The following is a 19,114-nucleotide window of genomic DNA, read 5'->3' as shown; positions in this document are numbered from 1 at the left end:
ATCACGGAGCCTGATGACCATGACGAGACCAAACTAGTGGGCTTGCATAGAAACTCGTAGCATCACGAGAGACTGCAGCGCACCGATGAAGACCAAACATGGTCATTGTCTATTATGGGCATTATAAACTAAACTATGTTTTAAAAGCAGCAGGTAAGGCCCACTGGCTATATAGCTTTGTTTTTGTTTCAGAAGCGACCTGGCCACACGTGACGATAGCTCAATCTCAGTAACTCATGGCTCCACGGGACCCCGAAGCCCACGCGCTCGCGATCGTAGAGAACTCCAGTGGTGATTGAGGGAGCAGGGATGTACAAGCAGGAACGAGTGAGAGAGTCAATCGGAAGCCTGTACCTATCCCGGACAAAATCCGATGCTGTGTGAAGCTCTTTTTTTCACGAATGTCCAGTAGGGGCGGGTCAGAAAGTCACAACAGCAAACAACATTTTCTTTTTTTTAAACGATTGGAGTGCAAAGTATAGGAAAGGTAAGTAACTAACAATAATTCAACTAAAACTAAACTATTTTTTATTTGACCAGGTAGGGCCCACTGAGCTATTCGTTATTTTTCAGAAGCGACCTGGCCATCACCGATGATCGCTCAACAAAGTGGCTTATCACGTGGAAATGTATAGCAGGATGGGAGCATCATTTATCGTAAACGTTGTAATATTTCACTGAACAAGGTTAAATTTTGATTTAAAGCTTTCATGACTGCAGTGATTCATATTATAGGTTCTTTCGGTAAAGTCACGTTGAAGGGAAACAATAAAGTAATAAAATATATATAAAACAATAAAATTCTCACGACGTTTCGACTGCAACACAAGCAGTCATCATCAGGTGTGAAAACCAACGGCAAGAACATTTGAAAGAAGTGGCGGTTTGTATTTATTTATTTATCTTTAAACGTTAGCACCACGGATAGCGATTTGACAGTTTGTTTAGATGGACGAGTCCATCTATGTTCGGAAAAGAGGAGGGGGGAGACGAAAAATTACTGTATGCTGTCTGAAAGCCACCGTAAGCGTGAACAATCAATCTGTGGTAGTAGTTACATTGGAGAAACCAAACGACATGTCTCGGACCGCATTCGTGAACACAAAGCAGACCTTAAACACGGTAGGACCAACACCTCGGCCGTGGCAGATCACTGTTATAATTCAGTAGGCTCACATGACATTGACTTCTCCAAGACAGAGGTTCTTTGCAGGCCATCTGGCTACCATGAGAGATTCGTTCATGAGGCTATCCACATATAGAAACACAGAGACAATTTCAACCGAGAAGATGGATTCTGGCTTAGCAATCATTGGAAGGATTTGATAAACCATTTCGGGTCTTAATTGATTGTTCACGCTTACCGACAGAACCAAGAATATGAATAAAGTGAGTTGACTGACACATTGAGATTCCTTGGCGTTCAGGTGTGTGGTATAGCGAGCAGTGTTAATGTTATAAATTAATTGGTAGTTTCCACTCAATGGATTTACAGCATGTTAAACTAAAATGGCATTTAGCTTCCAGCTTAATGGTCTTGTGTTCCACGCTGCTTATCGCAAATATTCTGCGGGAAGGCAATAATTCTTGGAAGTAACCTTTAGAACGCGCACACACACAAATGGCGTCAAAGGACGCCTGAGAGTGGATTTCTTCACCAAAAAAAAAACACTCAGCAAACCCGTAGATAAAACCGTGGAATTAAAATGAAAATAATATATAACGGTCGACGTTTCAGGCAATGGCCCTTCTTCACGGCTCGTATTGGTTACTTTACATGAGCAACTCTACTCGACTCCTCACTGTTGAAAGTGTTTTATAATATTCCTTGGTTCTTTCGGTAAAGTCACGTGGAAAAAAATACAAATAAAGTTAATAAAAATTATGAAAATGTTTTTTAAATTATAGACGTCGCTTTACCGAAAGAACCAAAGACTATTAATTCCTGTAGTGACGAAAGTTTTAAGTCAAAATGTATTTTATTATACACTATTAAGCCAATGGCGTGTGCTCCCGTGATGCATTTTAGCATCACAAAATATGCACAAAATATTTAATAATAACGGGTTTTTTTTAGGTTAGATCGTGTAAATATAAATGTGCCTTTAACCCATCACCACCTGACACAGCCAATTGGTAAGGTTTATCACGTAAACAAAAGATGCCAATTAGTTACTACTTCAGCACCACCGGTGTGTTGAAGAGTAAACCCGCAACATTTACAATTTCAGTACTGTGATGCTTCGCTGGTGATTCCAACCAGCCAGACGTGTTAAACATATTTACGTTAAAATTATGAAACAAATGATTTGGCTAAACTGCTTTTGTAGCGACGAAAATCACACAATTCAGAAGGACATTGCCTGAAACGTCGCCGTTACACTTTTTTTTACTTTTGACGTCATAGTTTTATTGATGTGAGTTGAACACGTAGGCTTTCGCGACCAATATTATTCATAATAAAGGTTTTTGGGTTGTTACGCGTAAATAAATGTGTCGCAACCCTCCACCACCCGACATGGATGTAATTACCACCGAAACGTCGTACTCAAATTCTAAATGTGGATTTACTCTCCAACACACCGGTGGGTTGAAGTAGTAACTAATTGGCGCGTTTTGTTTACGTGACAAACCTTACTGGCTGTGTTGGGTGGTGGAGGGTTACAACACATTTATATATTTACAGCCCTCTAACCCAAAACCTCTATTATGGAAGGAAAATACCCCGCCGTAGCACGCTCACTGCCAAGATGGAGCAGTTAAATCAGTTCATGTGCAGGAGCTACAGTAGATGGATCGTTCCATCAAGACCGTGGCAAATGGAGATGGCTTGGAGAGCTCTTCATGCAGCAGTGGATAGATCATGGCTGATGATGTATAGCTTAAATAGTCACGTCGTTTTTTTTATTCAAAGGACAATCTGATAATATGCGGGGGGGGGGGGGGGGAGAGAAAAGAGGATACAGGGGCTATAGTTGGTAAAAACAAGAAAAATATATTTCCCAAGGAAATCCAAATAATGTTGACTAAATAGTCCATGGCAGCCTCACTGAGCCTCAAAGCTGTTTTCAAGAGGGCCCTACTTGGAATGTTTGACCATAAAATGACGTTGGCAGCCAATTAGAAGTACGAACAATTCAGGCCTACTTTACGTACCGCAATCATTGCAGGTATTTTATAGCCATTGTCAATCCACTGCTGGATGAAGGCCTCGTCCCCATTGCCACGGTCAGTTGTGTGGGTGGGTTTAGATATCTGATTTCACATCACACTGGTCAGCATGGGTTTGTGGATTGGGCACTGCCAGTGCCAATTTTTGTTCAAACAACAACGCAATTCTCTTTAACTTTTTCCATACACCTTTCTTTTTTCAATATACATCCTGGTCTAAACTGCTATATGCGTTTCCAAACGAGGAAATGTTTAAGGTTTTTTTCCATCACTTTCTCAACTATTTTTACTTACGCAAACCACCACTGATTTGAGCAAAAGCACAAAATTGTAAACCACTGAGCGGGCGAGGTTTGCGTGGTCATGCGTACTTAACGACATTTGCGTGGACAAGACTATGCTCCGGGTTTGAGTCATCGGCAGAAATTTCACCCCTCGCAGCCCGCCGGTCCGGACAGACGGACAGCCAGACATTGTCTGTAGTGAACGTCGTCTCGAATGACCCCCAGCACGCCCGACCCGCTCGCCCCGTGCTGACCTCTGCCCTCCTCCTGCCCTCTTGCCGCAGGCTATGAGCAGTGGAGGATGGAGTTCCCGGGCCACGGCGAGCGGCTGCTGCGGGGCCTGAGGCAACAGCTGCTGCGCGGCTTCCTGTGCGACGTGACGGTCCGCGTGGGGCCCGCGCACTTCCGCGCCCATCGAGCCGTCCTCGCCGCCTGCAGCCTCCACTTCCAGCTGTCGTGCCGCGCCGGGCACCGCGCGGTGCCCGGCCCCGGGCCCACCGATCGTTCTGCCAAACGCGAGCGCTTCGACGGGGACAGTGACGGCGGCGGTGACGGCGGCCTCGGCGCGGGGGTGGACGAGAAGGTGGTGGCAACCGGCGAGAGGCGCAGAGTGAAATGGGAGAGGGCGGAGCTGGACCACGACGTCCAAAATCGCTGCCGCCGCCGCCCCCCCGTTGACGAGGGGTATGGCTGCCAAGGTGCGTGGCCTCGACGGAGCGACGGCTTTCTCCTGCACGGGGCCGGCGGAGGGAACCAGCGGCCACACGCCGTTAGCGACGGCATCGACGACACGGCAGCGGCGTTTCGGGTGCGCCTAGAGGACGAGCGTCTCGGCAGCGCGGAGAGCGCTGGCGAGAGCTGCCGCAGGCGAGACGAGGCGGAGCGCGGACCGAGGCACGAGCGCTTCAGAGAGGAGCGCCTCCCGGGCGGCAGGGTGGCCAAACGCGAGTGGCAGAACGGCAGCGAGAGGCGCGGCGGGGAGGAAGGCGGCAACGGCCGCGGGGACGGGGGCGGCGTGGGCGAAAGGTCCCCGTGCCTCCGAGGCGGCGACGGAGACGCGCCGAGCAGCGTCGTTCCTGACGACGCCCGCCTCGTCAACGGCTGCGGGCCGACGGATCGGCCGTCAAGGGAGACGGCGGGGCAGCGAGACACGCCCCGCCATCGGGGTGGTGGGACGCCACATGAATCGGAGCACGGCGACGGCGTGACGGGGGAGCGCCGGCCCGTCGCCGGCTCGGAGGGCAACCCAGACCACGCCTGCGTCATCGACCTCAACCCGGAAATGGTGACGCCCTCGGCGTTTGCGATCCTCCTCGACTTCATGTACCAGGGCAGCCTCAGGGTGGACGCCCTGCCGCCCGAGGACCTGCTGGCGGCCGCCAGCTACCTGCACATGTACGACGTGGTGAAGGCGTGCAGCCAGCAGCTGGCCTACCAGCATGTAGGCCAGCCGGCGGGTGAGAGTCACCTCTCCGGGCCGGACGGCACCTGCCGTGAAGACGACAATGGCAGGGGTGGAGGCGGTAGCCGCTGGTCAAGCAGAAATGGCCGGGGCTTTGAGGAGGACGGCTTCAAGGGGGAAGCGGAGAGCGGGTCCTACCACCACCTCCACCATCACCACCATCTCCACCTGCTACACAAGGGCGTGGATATCAAGGCAGAGGCTCCGCCATCCAGGAGGATGGAGGAGCCGGACAAGGTCTTCAACGGGAAGTTTCCTGGGGGAAGCCGGAACGATGTGGAGCGCTGGGCCAAGGCTTCTCCGGCGACGAGCAACGGCAGCGACGTGGAGAGCGACCACGCGCTGGACTTGTCCTTCAGGCCGGTGCTGCCCACCCGCTTCCCCTCCCCTGCGTGGCACGTGGAGGCCGAGCGGCGCCGCAAGCCACTGCCATGCGCCGTCAAACTGGACCGGGAGGCCGCCGAGCCCGAGGAGGATGAGGAGGGGCTGCATCCACATCCGCCGCGGTACGAGAGCGTGGTGAGGAAGGCCGGACCCGCCGCGCCACTCGGAGGCAGCATTGGCGGCGACGGTGGCGGCAGTGGTGACGAGCGTGGCTCCTCGCCGACGGAGACGGATGGCAGCCCCCGCTCCGACGCCAGCAGCGTCGGCGGCGGCGGCGGCGGGCCCTGCGCGGCAGGGATCGGCAGACAGAGCCACGAACTGGTGGCGGCGGGAGGGGCGCCTGCGGAGGCGTTTGCCTACGCCCTGCCGTTCGTATCCGCCGCGGCCGCGGCCGCGGCCGCCGCGGCCGGCGTGTTCGCCTGCCCCCTCTGCAGCTGCATCTTCCCGGCGCCGCAGCTGCTGCAGATGCACCTGAGTGCCCACTTCTGCGACACGGACGCCCGGCGCTGCGGGAAGGCGGCGTCGCTGCCACGCGGCGGCGGCCAGTTCGGCTTCGGTGGCGGTGGAGGGGGAGCGTCGGGAAACGGGGCGAGTGGCGTCGGCGCATCCGGATCCGGTGTGGGGACGCCCACGTGCTCGCAGTGCGGCAAGACGTTCTCGTGCGCATACACGCTGCGGCGGCACGAGCGTACGCACTCGGGCGAGAAGCCGTACACGTGCGCCACGTGCGGCAAGAGCTTCCAGTACTCGCACAACCTGAGCCGGCACGCCGTGGTGCACACGCGCGAGAAGCCGCACGCCTGCAAGTGGTGCGAGCGGCGCTTCACGCAGTCGGGCGATCTCTACCGCCACATCCGCAAGTTCCACTGCAACCTGCTGTCGAGCGTCGCCGCGGCGCAGTGAGAGCGGTTGAGCGTCGTGCACCGCGTACGCGCGCCGGTGCGGTGTACGTATGCAAGCGGCGAGCACGCCGGTAGTGCGGTAGCCGTCATCGTATTTATGTTGTTATTTCTTTCGCAAAGTTCGGAAGGCAGCACACGCACGCGCGCGCGCGCACGGCCGGTAAAGTCCACGCGCTCGCATTCACCGGTTAATTGTGACGCGTTTGTTTTGAGAACAAAACGCACGCGTGCGTGCGTGCGTGTGTGTGTTCTTTGTGTATGTGTTTGGGGAGAGGTGGTGTAGTGGTTAGCGCGCTTCGAACCCGGCGACTCGTGTTTGATTTACGCTCACGGTCAACACCCAGTGACGATTATCTGAACCGGTCCTGGGCCTCCCCTAGGTTGACTCAGCCTCAACTGAGTACCTGATGCGATGTGTAAACATCACCGCCAGGGAGACAAAGGTGACCGGGCTTGGTACTGGCAACCCACCCCCTGGTGTGCCGTGACGGCCTTCATAGGTGCTGCTCGCTAACAGCGCATGCACCTACCGTCTGTTAAGGCTACACGGGGGATCTTTGTCTTTGTGTGTGTGAGTGTAGTGGTGGCGTACGCCTGTGAATGGAGCACTTTGGTTCGTCTGTACGTGTTACAAACCACCGGTGACCAGTTAAATGGCACAGCAAGTAGGTTCCCTCAACTATCTGTATGGATTTCCATTATCCCTCCTCGCATGCGTTGGGTTTTCTCCGAGCGCTCCGTTTTTTTCCTCCCACCCTCAAATGGCTCATTTGCCGAATGTGCAAAATCATAGCGAGACTAGATACTACAGGGCTGTGTCTTTGTAGAACGTTGTCCAATGCATATGGCTCGGTTTTCGACTTTGAACAAAACAATTTAAAGATTCAGTAACATATCACGCAACTTCCACAAGTTATTTTCCAACTATTATACAGCTTAAACCCAAACATGAAAAGTAAACACATTTTTTGTTCATATTTGTATTAAAAAAATTTCCGTCCAATTAATTTCCAAATCGGAACCTTCCAATGGGAAACGAAACAACAAAGGCAGCCCCCTTCCCCCACGTAGCCTTATATATTGTTGAAGTGAGCACTGTTAGAGAACACCTATTAAGTCTGATAGGGCGCACGAGGGAGTTCTGTGGCTGGAATCCACGCCCAGCCGCCTTTGTCTCTCCAGTACTCATACTTCACAAGCTACTTATTTGAGGCTGAGTCGACCAAGGGGAGGCCCAGGACCTGGTTCGGGTATCTTCGGTCGCCGGGTTCCGCAGTTCGGTGCAGGAACCACTTCGCTATTTTAAAAACACATAAACACACATTAAAGGGGAGGATACAAAACACAACACAGTAAATAAAGTGTCACGATGACTTTGTTCACATGAGGGAACAAAATCCCCCCCCCACACTTTGTGACAGTTTTCACGCACTCAATGTAGCCGATTAAACTGGCAATAGTTTATATATATTAAAAAAAATGAGAGCACTGTATTTGTAAGATAGCCGGATATAATAAGTATTGAGGCTTTATTTTGTTGATCTGTATATGTTTTATCCTCTAGTTTTACATGTTGCGGTATCTCCCTGAAGCACATTTAATGATGCCTCCTGCACGTCGTTTGTGATAGGTTTTTTTTTTCCTATAAATGTTCAATGTGAAATGTGGCAGCTTCACGACAGCTTTGGTGGCGTTTCCTTCGGTGCCTACGGTCCAAGGCCTAAGTGGACTTCACTTACCTTTCTCTATTTTATTTAAGATATTAAAAGAATGATGATTAAGGGTTTTTTTTTTTTTATAAGGCAATCGGTAATAACAGGACGTCAGGGGAGGTGGAAGTGGAAATGCATTGGTCGGTGCACTGTGCTTTAAACCGGATAACCTGAGTTAAATTTCAGAGCCATGGCCAACATAGAGTGGTGAGCAATATCTGAACTGGCCGCTTTCTCCAACACACTATTTGGTGAGGGAGGCTGCCTTCATCCAGTAGTGGATCGAAAAAAGGCACCTGTACATGTATTTATTTTCAAAAAAAAATACTGTAAAAAAATCTCGACGTTTCTGAGCCTACGAATCTAAATGACATGAGACGGTGGCACAGGACGATCTTTGGACACTGTCAGTGAACATATTTATCTCACAAACGTAAAAAAGCGCGAAAATAATTAAGCAAAACAGTTATTTGCTAAGAAAATAAAAGGTATAGAGCAATGAACACTGGGCCGTGGGACTGAATGTCTACCGGTACGTTGCGACGTTGCTACTCTGTCACGCAGGGTAGTGACGTAGCTAACCTGTCACGCAGGGTAGCGACGTAGCTACTCCGTCACGCAGAATAGTGACGTAGCTACTCTGTCACGCAGAGTAGCGATGCAGCTACTCTGTCACGCAGGATAGTGACGTAGCTACTCCGTCACACAGGGTAGTGACGTAGCTACTCTGTCACACAGGGTAGTGACGTAGCTACTCTGTCACGCAGGGTAGCAACGTAGCTACCCTGTCACGCAGGGTAGCGACGTAGCTACTCTGTCACGCAGGGTAGCGACGTAGCTACTCTGTCATGCAGGGTAGTGACGTAGCTACTCTGTCACACAGGATAGCGACGTCGTTACTCTGTCACGCAGGGTAGTGACGTAGCTAACCTGTCACATAGGGTAGTGACGTCGCTACTCCGTCATGCAGGGTAGCGAAATAGCTACTCCGCCATGCAGGGTAGTGACGTAGCTACTCTGTCACACAGGGTAGTGACGTAGCTACTCTGTCACGCAGGATAGCGACGTAGCTGCTCTGTCACGCAGGGTAGTGACGTAGCTACTCTGTCACGCAGGGTAGTGACGTAGCTACTCTGTCACGCAGGGTAGTGACGTAGCTACTCTGTCAAACAGGGTAGCGACGTAGCTACTCTGTCACGCAGGGTAGCGACGTAGCTACTCTGTCACGCAGGGTAGCGACGTAGCTACTCTGTCATGCAGGGTAGCGACGTAGCTACTCTGTCATGCAGGGTAGTGACGTAGCTACTCTGTCACACAGGATAGCGACGTCGCTACTCTGTCACGCAGGGTAGGGACATAGCTAACCTGTCACACAGGGTAGTGACGTCGCTACTCCGTCACGCAGGGTAGCGACATAGCTACTCCGCCACGCAGGGTAGTGACGTAGCTACTCTGTCACACAGGGTAGTGACGTAGCTACTCTGTCACGCAGGATAGCGACGTAGCTACTCTGTCACGCAGGGTAGTGACGTAGCTACTCTGTCACACAGGGTAGTGACGTAGCTACTCTGTCACGCAGGGTAGTGACGTAGCTACTCTGTCACGCAGGGTAGTGACGTAGCTACTCTGTCACGCAGGGTAGTGACGTAGCTACTCTGTCACGCAGGGTAGCGACGTAGCTACTCTGTCACACAGGGTAGCGACGTCGCTACTCTGTCACACAGGGTAGTGACGTAGCTACTCTGTCACGCAGGGTAGCGACGTCGCTACTCCGTCACGCAGGGTAGTGACGTAGCTACTCTGTCACGCAGGGTAGTGACGTAGCTACTCTGTCACACAGGGTAGTGACGTAGCTACTCTGTCACGCAGGGTAGTGACGTAGCTACTCTGTCACGCAGGGTAGTGACGTAGCTACTCTGTCACGCAGGGTAGCGACGTCGCTACTCTGTCACACAGGGTAGTGACGTGGCTACTCTGTCACGCAGGGTAGCGACGTCGCTACTCCGTCACGCAGGGTAGTGACGTAGCTACTCTGTCATGCAGGGTAGTGACGTAGCTACGCTGTCACACAGGGTTGTGACGTAGCTACTCTATCACACAGGGTAGTGACGTAGCTACTCTGTCACACAGGGTAGCGACGTCGCTACTCTGTCACGCAAAGTAGTGACGTAGCTACTCTGTCACGCAGGGTAGCGACGTCGCTACTCCGTCACGCAGGGTGGTGACGTAGCTACTCTGTGACACAGGGTAGTGACGTCGCTACTCTGTCACACAGGGTAGTGACGTAGCTACTCCGTCACGCAGGGTAGCGACGTAGCTACTCCGTCACGCATGGTAGTGACGTAGCTACTCTGTCACACAGGGTAGCGACGTAGCTACTCTGACATAAAAGGTCGCGACATAGCTACTTTGTCATACAGGGTAGTGAGGTAGCTACTCTGTCACACAGGTTAGTGATGTAGCTACTCTGTCACGCTGTGTGACAGAGTAGCTACATCGCTATCCTGCGTGACAGAGTAGCGACGTCGCTACCCTATCACTGTGCACGTGCGTACATGTAACGGTCTCTTTAGCTCGAGGACACGAAGCAATCGTGTTCGTTACAGATGAAGCATACATATCCTCGGGTGACCGCTATCGCCTTTGAACAAATTTCCGTGGAAATTATCTTGCACCTTTTGTTTTTTTCATTTACACAATGCAATGTTATTTTGATGATATTTTTTGTGAGCAATCTACCCCCCCCCCCCCCCCCCCCACACACACACAAACAAGGCCACGATAAACCTTTGCATGCTTTTCTTGAACCATCGTCATTGTTCTTAGGCCCTTTTGAATAATACTTTATCTTGATTTAAAGCTTTCGTGACTGCAGGGATTCATATTCTTGGTTCTTTCGGCAAAGTCACGTAGAAGGGAAACAATAAAATAATAAAAATATAAAACAATTAAATTCTCACGACGTTTCGACTGCAACACAAGCAATCATCATCAGGTGTGAAACCCATAGCAAGAAAATGTATTTTATTGTTTCCCTTCTACATGACTTTACCGAAAGAACCAAGAATATGAATACTTTATCTGTTTCTGTCCCTACCTCATTTTCTCCATCGTTACAAAATGTCGTTGGGTTGACCTCAGCAGAGAAACTCACACCCGTGTAAACATACGGCTTGTGTCTAACGACATGCACTCTGTACAACCACATTTTTCTTTTGTTGCAAGTTACGAGCAATGATCCACTTTGCCCACAACCCGGGTGAATAATTTAGGCGTGACAAACATTCACTCCCCGATGATTCGATGAATTGGCGTGACTCAGATTCGTGATTCCCACTTTGAAATTATGAACCGAGAAGATTTGTTTTGCCATTGTGGATCGTACGGAATTTCTACTGGCTGCAGGGATCATGTGAACCCGTCACACAACACACACAATCTATAAGGGTGGCAGGGTGGCCCAGCGCTAACACTCGCGACCTACAGCAAGACGACCCCCGGTTCGATTCGTGTCTGCGTGGAGTTAGTATGTTCTCCCCGTGTTCTGCATGGGTTTCCTCCGGGGTTCTGCAGTTTCCTGCAATGGCTAAAAAAAAACAGACGATGTAACTTGGTCTTGGACAAACATCCCCACATGCTGACAAACTAAAAAAATCACAGCTCCTGCAAATTACTCGATTTGGGATTGTGCACTGTCGCCCCTAATGTGACCACTTGGCAGGCACCCTCCTGGAAAATAGTATTGAGACCTCAGTGAGGCATTTTCCGGGGATACGGTCATTACATTCTTAGCCGCGCGACTCGGTTATATTCTCGCGACTCAGCGCTTGCGGTTGTGAGTGCCAGATTTCAGTCAATTTACCTTTACCCGCTGAGAACCCACGGTAACTACAACTATATTCTTTTTGCAAAGGAATTGACCATGGGCCAACGAGTAAATAACAAACCCAGAAACGTGACACTGTGCATAGAAGCTGCCTAACAACCAACAACTAAAATAAGGGGTAAAAGTTACGTTGAGCAGGGGAGGAGGGTGGTTTAAGAATGGTAGAGTCCGGCTGAGAATAATGAATCGGAGCACTGTTACACGCCTAATGAATTGAAGAAGAAGAAACAAAACGCTACCTTTTAACCGATCGGTACATTCCAAACTGCTGCACCTATGCCGCACCTGAATGTCGACGAGGGGCTCGTGTCAACGCTGGGCTCACGGGAGCGATCGGCTGCGCATCACGGCGATGTCCAACATCACGGCAGTGAGACTCTTATCTCGCATCGACCTCGGAATCAAGACACCCAAAATGACCACTCGGCGGTTGTTGTTTCTCTAGACTGCGGAGTTCGGCGTGGCCCACCTTTGGGCTTTTCTTTGTCCAGGCTCAGGTGATGGACCAACCGGCGATTGAAACGCAGTGGCAAATGCATGGCCGTGATCATAATGATGGCGAGCCATTGGTGGGCTTCCCCCACCGGAGCAGTGTCTGCGTTGAAATGCCTGCCTGGCTCCCCTGTGTAAGAAGTCGATGGGTCTGATCGAGAGTTTGGATCACGAAGGGCGTCGTCGGTGTGCGGTGTCGATTTGCAACCAGCGCTGGGTGGAAGCGGTGGTGACGAAGCTACTTGCCAACGCATTCTCAATGAAGCCACCGGCGTGGCGGTCGCCCACCTGAGATGGGAAAACCCGAGCTGGACTTTGTCGCCTCCTCTCCCACAACCTGGAGCCACCGCCACACACACACGAGAGAGTGACCGTTCTCTCACTCTGCACATCCCCTCTTCCCCCCCCCCAACCACCCACACACGCCTCCTTCCCTCCTCCAACATCATGGCACATCTCCGCAGGCCTTGAACTGACCCGTCGTCCGTCGCTAGAAAGAATCGACGGGATCAATTGGGGAAGGCGGCGGGGGAGGGTGAATATAGGCGTTGAGAAACTTGCACAATGGCTCAGCGACCGGGCGTGCTATAGCACGGATTGTGTAAAATCCTTGGTGCTTCCACGGCTGGCCTGGGGGGTGGCTTCTTTGCGTGAAACGTGTCCTTCGCTCGTCGTTTGTAACCGACGTGGCAGTGGGGGGAGGAGGAGGAGGAGGGGGGGAAGTGACAAACCTCGTTTCCAACGTTGAACACCCCCCCGGCACCTCAGCAGTTGCAAAATAAATTATAGCGCGATCCTGAAAGTTTTCAATCATTACCTGCAGCCATCTTTTTTTTCTACTTGCTCCCATTCGATTACCCTCCTACTGTATTCATTTTCTGGTATTTTCTTGTTTTTGTATCGATCTTGGGGCGGGGGAGGGGGTAGGTTTAAACCCTTGTGCCTGTTGAAACGTTACAAAAAAATGTTTCAGGAAGAAGAAGAACACCACGAAAAAAACTATCGGTGGTTGGCCTTGGGGTCCGTTTACCGGTGATGTTGCAATGTTATCGACGTCGAATTCTTTGTCAACGTTGTTGAAACCCGCTATCCTCGCGTGCCATCTAGTGGCACACAAATGGCTTCTTAACCCCCACCCCCCCAAAGTGGATTGGTAATACAGAGTGCTTACGCGAGTGCCAAGCTGGTGTTGTTGTTGTTTGTGTGGTCATCATCATCACCATTATTATTATTGTCGTTGCTGGTCAGCTTGTATAAAAAAGCATTTTACTTTTTTGGACAAAACCACTCGGGGGGGGGGGGGGGCCTTGCGTTGCATCGCCAAAGCTGCTCGCGAAGAGAGAGACAGACCGTGGCAATGATGTCTATAAGACGCAGGAGGCTTTCGCGACCAATATCGTCCACGATACAGCTTTTTTTGGCGAGATCGCGTAAAAATGTGTTGCGAGACCCGCCACAAACCCAACACGGCCAACTAGTAAAGTTTGTCACGTAAACAGAACGTGCCAATTCGTGACGCGTACAACACACCGGTGTGCTGGAGAGCGAATCCGCAACAATGTAAATGTTGTGTAAACATTGTAAATGTTGTAAATTTGGTGGCTTTGCTCTCCAACACACCGGTCTGCTGTACTAGTAACGAATCGGCACGTTCTGTTTACGTGACAAACCTTTATATTTACACGATCTTACCCCCCCCCCCCCCAAAAAAAAAACCCTCTGTTATGGACAATGATGTAAACGCGATGCAGCCTGCTCGTCCTTCCCACCATCACCCCCAAACCCCAACAACGACTCGGAAAGACGCGTCCAGTATTCTGTTACTTGATTTTCGAGAGGCTCCCCAACTCCACTCCCTTTTCGTTGCCCGACTTGACGCGGGAACGCCACGACGCGCACCGAACGTAAAGCATTAACACTGGACTCTGGGGATCGCCTGGGCGACTAATTGGGACTGCGCTGCTTGTAAGTGTTTTGATACAAGAGAAAAAATTAACAATGGGATATCCATAAAATATGTTTTTTGAGGGTGGGGAGAGGGGGGGAGGGGTTAGATCCCCTAAACTCGCAATTAGTTGCGAGTTTAGCACGCCGGTTGTGTGTTGTGGAGTTAAACCCACCACGACATTTACCATTCGAGTACCGTGACGTTGCACCGGCCATTACAAAAACAACAGCAGCAGCAGCAGTCAGCCTCATCAGGCGACTGCCAGAGAGTTGTGGAGAAATCCTCCCTCCTGTTTCGGCCTTAAATCGAGGAGGGGCTAAATGTGATGTCGCCACTCGTGAGCCAATCAGGTGCGAAGACCAGAGTGGGGGTGGTGGTTAATGTAGTCACGTAAATTACAATGGATATCTATTAATGGGTTGGGTTATTCACAGTTAATCAACATACACAATGTATGCGATCTCACCCAAAAAAAAAAAACCCTCTATTATGGATAACATCAGTCGCGAAAGCCGGCTACGTGTTCAACGACGGGATAACTCGATTCGCAGGACCACTTTGCAAAATAAAATTTGCGTGGGTGGAGTCACGTCCGTCGTTTATTTTCAAATTGTCGATGATGAACGTCGTGCAAATCGGTTGGTTGTGTAGGGTCAGGTCGCATGAATACGGACTAATTGTGAATGCGTGCAGTCAGTTTCAGTTTCATTTATTTGGAATAACCCTGTGAGCCATTCGGCTCTTGATTCGGGTGCAACCGCAACAAACAATACAATTTCAAGATACATTTAAAATTTACTGTACGTAAATTGAAACATCCCCTACAAAACAATACAATTTTCCAGAAAAAAAACCCCAATTTGTTTATGCTGCGTACAAAAATGTGCAAAAAAAATCCCATTTTGATGTAAGATCACAATAAGAATCATAATACAATTTAGATTAAAATTCTTAGTCTATGCTACACCGAACACGTAACTTTACAACGAGGATTTTCCCGGAAAGACATCTAACGCAGCTGCTGGCTGTAAAATTAACTTTAAACAACACACCGTAACCTTCAAGACCTGGCAGTGAAACGATCATCAAAATAGTTACTTTGAAGTGTGCATCCAACTCGATTTTGTTTTAGTCACCACGGTGATGTTAAAAACGTAACAAATCGACGTGTACAAAAAAAAACCGTGGCTTGCTACCCACGTATAGGCCTTCGCTGCCGTCCCGAGAATCGAGTTTTCATCATCACCCTCACACGCCGCGGTGAGCCGGTTCAACAAACTTTCTGTCGAAGCACTGCGTACGACGATCCCAAACGCCTGAATTGAGGCGTTCCCTCGCAGTAAGAGCGGTACACTGGACACCGCATAGGTGGACCTCCTAGCAGAGGCAATGTTGCTTCGTAGCGTAGCCGACAAACAAACAAAAAAGACAAGGCAAACGCTTTTAATTCACTTCATCTCGTCACGGCCGATGACTGCAGGCGGTGGGAGGGGGGGGGGGACAATTTGAAATGCAAATGTTATTCCGACGGATCGCAAATATCAAATCCGAACGTTGAGTTTGCATCGCTTGAGAATCGCTCAGAGACTTGATTTTAATCAGCCACCCCCTTCGGGGAACCAGCCGTCCAATGTTCAATTTGCGTGGCCCAACGACGTTAGACCAAAAAAAAAATACGAAAAAATAAAGTTAAGAATAAATTGGTCGGTTTGTTCCTGGAGGAATGGGGCGAGGGTGGCGCTGATGTGTCGGGGTTAGAAGGAGTGGCGCGCGATGAGCAACACAGCACTGTACTCTTGAGCACTGGTGGATGTGTCGAAGTATCTTTTATGATTCCTGTATTAAAACTGTTTAAAATTGAGAACGTTTTTTTTTTTTCAAATAATATGTAAAGAAACATTTTGTACAAAAGAAAGTTGATAAAACTGTGATGGAAAAAAAGTAATAAGAATTTGTATTAAAAAAAAGGAACATGTCAAAAGTGTGAATTTAATTTGCATTTGGATTAACGCGTTATTGTGTGGACAGTCACGTATCTCGAACAAAGCTAAGAATTTGAATTTACTTTAAAAAACACACAAAAGCGTTGGGTTTTTTTTTGTAAGCTGATGTTTACTTGTCACTTATAAAGCCTAACTCGTCTCGATAGAGGACCTTGCAGCCAGGGCCGAAGAACAAACGCTCCGTGTCAGCGTGCGTCGATTTCTCGCCCGGCTGTGATGCCATCAGTGCAACACGTGACTCTCGCCGTGGAAACGAAGTCGGTTAGAGTCTCGAGACCGGACTTTGGGGGGGGGGGGGGGCGGCTTCTGTAATTTGCAGAGCGCAGTCGATGAAATTAAAATGTTGCATCGGAGGAGGGGATGGCCTATCCGGCAAGTGCCGCTTGTTCCCTCCACCACCGCCGGTTGGTGTTAACTTCGCGACTGATCTGGCTAATGCGCCTGCGTTCCCCCTGCACTGACTGGTGTCACTATAACAGCTGTACGCCTCCTCCACCTGGAATGATCCCCACTCGCGTGATGGGATCTGCATTCCTGCTCCTCTTCCTCCACATATTCCTGCGCTGGGCCATCATCTGCACGTCCACAAAGCAGCCCTTCTGAGTTCACCACTTTGGCCCTTTTGTCTTCTCTAGGCCTGCCCCTGGGTCTCCACCACGGTGCTAGCATGCCCATCACCTTCTTCTTCTTCATCACCTTCTACTTCACCTTCATCACCTTCTACTTCACCTTCTTCTTCATCTTCTTCATCACCTTCTTCTTCACCTTCTTCACCTTCTTCCTCTTCACCTTCTTCTTCACCTTCTTCCTCTTCACCTTCTTCTTCACCTTCTTCTTCACCTTCTTCTTCTTCTTCGTCTTCTTCTTCATCTTCTTCACCTTCTTCTTCCTCTTCTTCATCTTCTCCATCTTCTTCACCTTCTTCTTCATCTTCTTCTTTTTCTTCTTCGTCTTCGTCACCTTCTTCTTCACCTTCTTCTTCCTCTTCTTCATCTTCTCCATCTTCTTCACCTTCTTCTTCATCTTCTTCTTTTTCTTCTTCGTCTTCGTCACCTTCTTCTTCACCTTCTTCTTCCTCTTCTTCATCTTCTCCATCTTCTTCACCTTCTTCTTCACCTTCTTCTTCCTCTTCTTCCTCTTCTCCATCTTCTTCACCTTCTTCTTCTTCACCTTCTTCTTCTTCCTCTTCTTCTTCATCTTCTTCACCTTCTTCTTCGTCTTCTTCATCTTCTTCTTCATCTTCTTCACCTTCTTCTTCCTCTTCTTCATCTTCTCCATCTTCTTCACCTTCTTCTTCATCTTCTTCTTCATCTTCTTCACCTTCTTCTTCCTCTTCTTCCTCTTCTCCATCTTCTTCACCTTCTTCTTCTTCACCTTCTTCTTCTTCCTCTTCTTCTTCATCTTCTTCCTCTTCTTCTTCATCTTCTTCACCTTCTTCTTCGTCTTCTTCACCTTCTTCTTCATCTTCTTCTTCATCTTCTTCACCTTCTTCTTCCTCTTCTTCCTCTTCTCCATCTTCTTCACCTTCTTCTTCTTCACCTTCTTCTTCTTCCTCTTCTTCTTCATCTTCTTCCTCTTCTTCTTCATCTTCTTCACCTTCTTCTTCATCTTCTTCACCTTCTTCTTCACCTTCTTCTTCCTCTTCTTCATCTTCTCCATCTTCTTCACCTTCTTCTTCATCTTCTTCTTCATCTTCTTCACCTTCTTCTTCCTCTTCTTCCTCTTCTCCATCTTCTTCACCTTCTTCTTCTTCACCTTCTTCTTCTTCCTCTTCTTCTTCATCTTCTTCACCTTCTTCTTCGTCTTCTTCACCTTCTTCTTCCTCTTCTTCTTCATCTTCTTCACCTTCTTCTTCACCTTCTTCTTCCTCTTCTTCATCTTCTCCATCTTCTTCACCTTCTTCTTCATCTTCTTCTTCATCTTCTTCACCTTCTTCTTCTTCTTCCTCTTCTCCATCTTCTTCACCTTCTTCTTCTTCACCTTCTTCTTCTTCCTCTTCTTCTTCATCTTCTTCACCTTCTTCTTCGTCTTCTTCATCTTCTTCTTCATCTTCTTCACCTTCTTCTTCACCTTCTTCTTCCTCTTCTTCCTCTTCTCCATCTTCTTCACCTTCTTCTTCTTCACCTTCTTCTTCTTCCTCTTCTTCTTCATCTTCTTCACCTTCTTCTTCGTCTTCTTCATCTTCTTCTTCATCTTCTCCATCTTCTTCACCTTCTTCTTCCTCTTCTTCTTCTTCACCTTATTCTTCCTCTTCTTCTTCCTCTTCACCTTCTTCTTCTTCCTCTTCTTTTTCTTTTTCGTCTTCTTCACCTTCTTCTTCACCTTCTTCTTCCTCTTCTTCATCTTCTTCTTCATCTTCTTCTTCATCTTCTTCACCTTCTTCTTCCTCTTCTTCCTCTTCTCCATCTTCTTCACCTTCTTCTTCTTCACCTTCTTCTTCTTCCTCTTCTTCTTCATCTTCTTCACCTTCTTCTTCCTCTTCTTCCTCTTCTTCTCCATCTTCTTCACCTTCTTCTTCTTCACCTTCTTCTTCTTCCTCTTCTTCTTCATCTTCTTCACCTTCTTCTTCGTCTTCTTCATCTTCTTCTTCATCTTCTTCACCTTCTTCTTCACCTTCTTCTTCCTCTTCTTCCTCTTCTCCATCTTCTTCACCTTCTTCTTCTTCACCTTCTTCTTCTTCCTCTTCTTCTTCATCTTCTTCACCTTCTTCTTCGTCTTCTTCATCTTCTTCTTCATCTTCTTCATCTTCTTCACCTTCTTCTTCACCTTCTTCTTCCTCTTCTTCTTCATCTTCTTCACCTTCTTCTTCACCTTCTTCTTCCTCTTCTTCATCTTCTCCATCTTCTTCACCTTCTTCTTCATCTTCTTCT

General features: G+C 49.2%; 1 protein-coding gene across 2 annotated transcripts in view; it reads left to right on the top strand.

Moving 5' to 3' along the window:
• The window catches only part of LOC116943325 (zinc finger and BTB domain-containing protein 18-like), a 55,943-nt gene extending 39,523 nt beyond the window's left edge, over positions 1-16,420 (top strand). For both annotated transcript variants that reach the window (XM_032956115.2, XM_032956114.2), the window contains one exon: positions 3,740-16,420. In XM_032956115.2, the coding sequence (XP_032812006.2) occupies positions 3,757-6,204 (2,448 nt within the window). In that variant the 5' untranslated portion in view covers positions 3,740-3,756 and the 3' untranslated portion in view covers positions 6,205-16,420. The remainder of the gene's footprint in view (positions 1-3,739) is intronic.
• The last annotated feature ends 2,694 nt before the right edge of the window (positions 16,421-19,114 follow it).

This window comes from Petromyzon marinus, chromosome 17 (assembly GCF_048934315.1).
Source record: "Petromyzon marinus isolate PM22_M1 ecotype Great Lakes invasive population chromosome 17, UKy_Petmar_22M1.pri1.0, whole genome shotgun sequence".
Classification (NCBI taxonomy): Eukaryota; Metazoa; Chordata; class Hyperoartia; order Petromyzontiformes; family Petromyzontidae; genus Petromyzon; species Petromyzon marinus.
Note: the sequence above shows the minus strand (reverse complement) of the source record. Positions and strands in the feature narration are given on the sequence as shown.